Below are 6,432 nucleotides of genomic sequence, written 5' to 3' on the forward strand. Positions count from 1 at the left end.
TTCAGTTCACACCGGAGGAGCGACGAACGACATCCGAGAAGCGATGATATGCACCGAAGTAGAAGGAGAAGAAAGCGAATGTGTGTGTGTGTGTTTTTTTTTTTTTTTTTTGCGTTTTGTTTCTGCGTTGAGGAGAAGGAATGGAAGGTAAAATGAATTAAGGGTAATTTAGACAATTCACACATAATTTGTCCTAGAAATCAACTTTTTAAAAATCAATCTCATAAATCTTTTATTCCTCCATTTTTGGCTTATTTTTGTTAATTTCCCCTATAACTTATAGCTTCATTTATTTGTTTATTTATGTTTTCAAATATTATCTATAATATATTACATTCCATTTCATATTTAGATATCTATCACTCAAACTTTAAGATACTGTATTTTTTAAAAATTGATATGTTTTGATCTTTATTTTTAAAAACATAAAATTAATCATTTAACGCTAACGTCGATTGAGAATGATATTTTAGAAAGAGTTGACTATAAAGAGTGATGACTCACTCTTTTTATTCACATTTTATTAGTTTCGTTTTCTTTTGTTAGTTATTATAATTATAAGAAACACCTGTAGACTAATTTTCATATATTACCATTTTTCTTTAAGAAAAAAGTCCTAAGTTACTTGGTGGGTTGGTTGGAATCTCTAACAAGAGAGACGACAAATTTCCATCCTTTTTTTCTCGTTCCCCCATAAATGATAACTTTATCAAGGCCTCCATTAATGTCAAGTTTAACAACTTCTACACTCTTTTAACTAGTGATCTCTTCAACACAATAACTTTATTCATTGTGATGATATTTTTGGAAAACTTTTGATTTAAAGGCATCAATCAATGTGGAAAAATATTAGACCAAGAGTGAATGATCTATCTTAGCTTCGTGATTGATCTATCTTAGCTTCGTGATGCGTAAGTCATGATCAAGGGTTAAAGATGAAGTCATTGAACAAGAAGTGTACGTAGAGGAATCCATAGCTTACATTTAGTATAGAAAATCCGAGAAATAAAACACACAAGAGATAGTTTAAACTAACAATTAAAAACAAACAGTGCCAATATGGATCATGCACAAGGTGTACCAAATTGAAAGGAGCAGAGAGATAACTAAATTCCTTCAACAAAATGACAAATGTGTAGATAAACTTAACTACTTTAAACAAACGATTGCTTATGAAACGGACCTTAGTTTATTTTACATTCAATTAGATACTTTCAGAAGGAAAATTCATTCCATATACTTGACAAATAGCAAAAAGCAATTATCGGAACCATTAAGAGCAACAAATGAAAAACAAAACGCCAAATTCAGATGGGGAAGAAGGAAGTCCATAAATAAACAGTTTGATCTGGCAAACAGTCTTGAAACAACAGTTGAAAACACACAAAGAAAGGTGGACAAGGGAAAATACAAGGACTTTGACAATTTACACCTAAACAAATTAAACTTAAAAATCATTTTGATACAGGAGAGACTATATTATTCTAGTCAGTTTCCTGCCCCAGATCAAAAACACAGTTTTGTAAGGGAAAATTTATTTGCGAAATTTACTTCGCACCTAAGGTTGGGAACTGCCCAGGGTCTCCAATGGATGGGGCTGCAACATTGCTCATCGGGCTGCCACTGTATCCTCCCCTTGAACCACGTCCACGACCCCTTCCTCGGCCACCAGGGGCGTAGTGACGCTCTCCGTCCGCAGGCCTCAAAAACTCGTTGATACTCAAAGACTAAGTGAAGAAGAAAAACATCAGTCATTTAACCTTTTACAGGGTCTAGAACGGCCAAAACAATGTTGTATGGCAAGCAAAATAAAAACTCCTTTATGCTGATATGAGCCTAATTAGAAGTTAGAACCAAAGCTTTGTATAAGAAAATATTTGGAAGCAAATTCTATCATTTGGAATAAAGACTACTTTAACGCATTAAATTCATTTTTTTGGAAGTCTACTATAATCAAATTGATGGATGATTTCATTGCAATCATTTTGCCAAATAAAACTCATCAAAGCACAATTTAAAATAACCTTAGTTTCCTCTAATAATGGTTCTAAAAATTGAGTAATATTATCATATTCAATTTCTTCCGGTCAGTCTCAGCATGGGCTCACAAAGTATGCCGTCACCTCTACCTACGTTAATAGGTCATCAGTGCAAATTTCAACCACTGATATAATATTCTTAAAAGAAAAAGTAATTCAATTAAATTTCTTAAGGTAGGTTCGGAATAAACCAAATAAAGAGCATCCTATGTGCTGGCGGACATCAACATTTTCAAAATGTAAGGCTCATGCCTCAAGGATAGAAGGTTTCTGAAGTTAGAGTAGCCTTTATTTATTTTGAACAAGAGGCACGCTCCTCCATGGTTACACTATTGAAACGTGGAAAGCATATGCTTCATACATAATTGACTTCGGAGAAAATTTTAGTACTAGTGTCAGGTTGTGGGTCTGTTTAATGGGATGAGTGCCGAAAAGACAACATTTATTTGTCACTAAAACAAACAACTTGCACATTATCTGAAGTATAAAACTCAATAATTTATGCCTGAAAAGTAACAGGTCACACTAAAAGACAGCCATAATTTTGTCTTCCTTTGTAGGTGGGAAAGGTGTTTGGGGCGCTAAGAGACGAGACAACCTAAAAGGTCTGTTCTTTCTCTCGATTTTTTTTTCCTTTCCTCGTTTACCATTTCATTTTTGTCTCTTTTTCTTTGTTCATTCAATTCATCAAAACAACTTTGGAAAAAATATAGGCTCGTAGGGTCTAGAGTCTAGAGTCGCATTGTTTATCTTCTTGGGGCAAGGCAAAATTTTAGTCTTTCCAGTTTCGTTTCTCCATTATGAGAATGATCTTAGATGAATAATAACTCGTGAAAACTAATGTATATTGATCGGAAATTGAGATTTTTCATTTTATCTTTTACTATGTGTTGTGTGTTATGCATTAATTGTTATGTTCAAAATGAGATTTATGGCTAAATACTTGCCCTTGCGTCACTAAGGAAAACAAAAGCTGGTGGCTGCCCTAAGACTTTTAAAATTTTGCCAGGCGTAGGGTAAAACCCGAGTAAACAATTTAAAAGTCAGAAATATTTAAAGAAGATGAGATAATAATACCTTCTTAGTTCTCTCCTCTTTATCTGCCATTTCTTTTCGCTTATCCTTTTCAGATCCCTACAAGTGGGGTAACAAATGAGATAAAACTGTCAAGTCCTCATTTAATGCAAGGCCAAGGGTCATCAGATCCCATAGGGGATATATCAACAGCGAAAGAGTGTTAAGTAGGTGTACCAATTTAATAAATATGTCATTGTTGTCCTTCTTGCTTGAAAGTTGTTGCATGGATGCAAATTCTTTAGGATCCACCTTCCTCTCCTCAGTTTTTAGAGCTAGAAGGGCCTTCCTTTTATCCTCAAGCAACTTTTCATACTCCTCCAGAGTCATTTCCTGCATCGAAAAAAAAAGAGTACATTAGATTCAAAATCAAGTCAAACAGTACAAAAGACTTCGCAACCCAAGCCCATCAGATTGATATACGCATTCAAATTTACAACTGCTACACGTATCAAATTTATGCTACTAGAAGTGAAGTAATAAAGCCTGTTCAACTTGACATGCAAGCAAAACTACAAGTCGCTTTTCAGCCAGAAGAAAATCAAAACAAGTGAGATAGTAGGTCCCACATTTATGGGAAGTTTACTAAAATCTGAAGATACTAACCTTGTCTTCTGGTTCGGTTTCCTGTGGTTCTTTAGCAGGGTTCTCCGTGTTCACACCTGATGTATCATCCTCTTGAATAGGCTTTTCGTCACCCACATTCTTTTCAGTTTCATTAACGGTTTCCCCTGCTACCCTAAATATAAAACAGAAATTTTAGGCATAACTAGTTGTCAAGGAGAGAACAATCTTATTAGCATACAAGAGATAATAACATGAGCATAAAAATGCAACCCTCTCCCTGAAAAGAAAAATGAAGTTAGCCAAGCTCCCCGTATACGATGTGGTTGAGAGCATCTTCCACATATTGAGAAAGGAATGCCTGACTATATAAATTTGTCTTTCAAGCCAACCTGGCAGCTTCTATGAGAAGGATTGAGAAGAAGGCTCATGTACGCACAATTACACATAATACCTGGAAAAAGACATGCATGAAGATTGAAGGTATACACATGTACTTACTCAGCAAATTCGTCGGTTGACCTTCCCCAATTTCCACGACCAGACCCTTCTCGTTTAAATTCATTTCTAGGCATAAAATCAGGAATAAAGCGTCAAAACAGTGTAGAATATACAGCAGGAGTGTGCACAATAAAATTTAAAAGAACAGACAATAGACACTTACCCACGACCAGTTCCACTGTGGCGTTCAAATGCTCTACGAGGGCGTTCCCCTTCAGCACCTTCTCCATCATTGAAACCACCTCGACGGCCACCACGACCACGAGGCCCACCATATCCACGTCTTTCAGATGTCTTACCACCCACTCCATCTTCAGGTGCATTAATGTTCTCATTATTGGTAGAGTCTCGATTAAACCCACCACCCTCGCGACCTCGCCCATACCCATATCCCCGTCCTCCACCTCGTCCACTGCCACGACCTCCACGACTGCCTTCATTCCTTGATTCTCTTACTACACAAAGTAAGAAAAAGATTATCTTAATCACTTAATGGATAATTCGTTTCAGTGGACACTCACAAGAATTTGAAGGATAAACAATAGTAGGTCGGTAAATTATAATCTAACAGGACGAAGAAAGACAAAAAAAATGTTACTGGTATGATAACGAAGAATTGTTTGCACAGTTCCAAGTTCCCAAAAAAGATCCCAAATCGATAAACAATCACAAATTCAACTTGGTAATGTTCAACTGCTATCAGTAGATGACTATTAAAAATCAACGTAAAGAAAAACAACATATCATAGTAAGAAAACAAAATCTTATTTAAGCCTTGAAACATTAAAATAAAATTTATTTATTCACAACTGCATTTCAGACATCAGATTTCAGCCAAAAGCAATACTTCAATACGTTAATCCTCCAATCACAATACCAAAACAAACAACTCATTCGGTATTATCTAAGTTACGAACAAAATTCAACTGCCAAACACACAATAAAACGAAGACAACAGTTCCATCCCACAAATTTTTTGAGAAAAAAAAAAAGAGGAAATTTTCAACACTCCAACCAAATTAAAAACAATTACCATCCTTCGCTCTTACGTAGAATTAAATAAGAAAAACAAACACCTAAAACCGAAACGAATAAACATTATCTGAAAAATGTAAAATCGATCGACCAAAGGGATACTTTTTAAAAAAAGAAAAACATAAATATTCAAAACGAAACCAAAAATTAAGCAACGAAGAATCTTACCAGCCTGAGCAGGTGGAAGAGGCTTGGAAGGAAGACTAGCAGGCTTATTCAGTTGGGCCCCAGAAGGAAGGGGTTTGGTCTGAGCAGGGGCTTTCTTAGACAGCGGCGCCGTGGCCACCGCCGCCACCTTAGCCGCAATTAGCTGAGAGGGGTCCTCAGCATCATCATCCCCCAACAAATCAAAAGGATTAAGGGTGGTCATTTGGAAACAATCTGGAAACCAAAAACCCCAAAAAAAGAGCTAACAAAAAAAAAGGAAAATTAATTCCACTCCGAGAAAGGAGATCAACAAAACCTATCTAAGCAAGACCTCCATGAATATAATAAAAGAACAAAGAGATCTTGTAGAAATAAATTTAAGAAAAAAAAGGGAAAAAAGGGGGAAGAGGAAGAAAAGAAAAAACCCTAGCCGCAATGGAAGTGACTGATGTGAGTGAGAGCAAAAGAGAACTCAACTGACCTAAATTCCTCCTTTTATTTATTTGGGTTTATTTTTGTCAATAATATTAGACAACTCCTCTTAGTTAATTTTTGTATATTTTTTTTCTATTTTGGGTGACTATTGTTATTTTCCAATTGTATATTTTGGGTGAATATAGTTTGAAAGTTAGGAGGTTGGATTTTCCAACCATGGTTGTTACTAACTTACTAACAAAAAAAAAAAAAAGTTAGTTTAATTTATGATTTTAGTTCTTATATTTTAGAGTTTGTTCGATTTTAGTACCTGTAGATGAATAGCTCAAAATTCTAAATTTTAGTCATATATATTCAATATAAAAAAATAGAAAGATTAAGATAAAATACTTAAATTTACAGGTAAATTTTATAAAGGTTCTAAATTATAATTTATATATTCTAAATGTTCTAAATTATAATTTATTTTCTTCATTAGGTTTTCTTAAATTTTGAAGGACAATTACAACTTCATAATAATTATTAACTATATATAATTTTTAAAATTAAATTAGAATGATTTCCTTGTTTATAATTATGTCATTTATCATTATTTGAATCATTCGTGAATATTCTATGATAAAAATTCCGACGTCGG

General features: G+C 34.5%; 1 protein-coding gene across 1 annotated transcript; it reads right to left on the reverse strand.

Annotated features, from left to right (window-relative positions):
• Positions 1 to 1,306: 1,306 nt before the first annotated feature.
• Positions 1,307 to 5,864, reverse strand: LOC101209927 (RGG repeats nuclear RNA binding protein A). The gene is made up of 7 exons (XM_004140461.3): positions 5,382 to 5,864; positions 4,342 to 4,633; positions 4,179 to 4,244; positions 3,720 to 3,852; positions 3,291 to 3,446; positions 3,117 to 3,173; positions 1,307 to 1,727 (listed from the first exon to the last, which is right to left on the reverse strand). The coding sequence occupies exons 1-7, from the start codon at positions 5,581 to 5,583 to the stop codon at positions 1,548 to 1,550; spliced, it is 1,086 nt and encodes a 361-aa protein (XP_004140509.1). The 5' UTR covers positions 5,584 to 5,864; the 3' UTR covers positions 1,307 to 1,547.
• Between the last annotated feature and the right edge of the window lie 568 nt (positions 5,865 to 6,432).

This window comes from Cucumis sativus, chromosome 6 (genome assembly GCF_000004075.3).
Source record: "Cucumis sativus cultivar 9930 chromosome 6, Cucumber_9930_V3, whole genome shotgun sequence".
NCBI lineage: Eukaryota > Viridiplantae > Streptophyta > Magnoliopsida > Cucurbitales > Cucurbitaceae > Cucumis > Cucumis sativus.

Bases quoted from the DNA above. Each gene is read 5' to 3' on its own strand.
- LOC101209927 (XM_004140461.3), bottom strand. From the start codon at position 5,583: ATGACCACCCTTAATCCTTTTGATTTGTTGGGGGATGATGATGCTGAG. The intron at 4,634-5,381 runs GTAAGATTCTTC...TACTTTGTGTAG, and splicing joins TCTTCCACCTGCTCAGGCTG to TAAGAGAATCAAGGAATGAA. The intron at 4,245-4,341 runs GTAAGTGTCTAT...TTTTATGCCTAG, and splicing joins CACAGTGGAACTGGTCGTGG to AAATGAATTTAAACGAGAAG.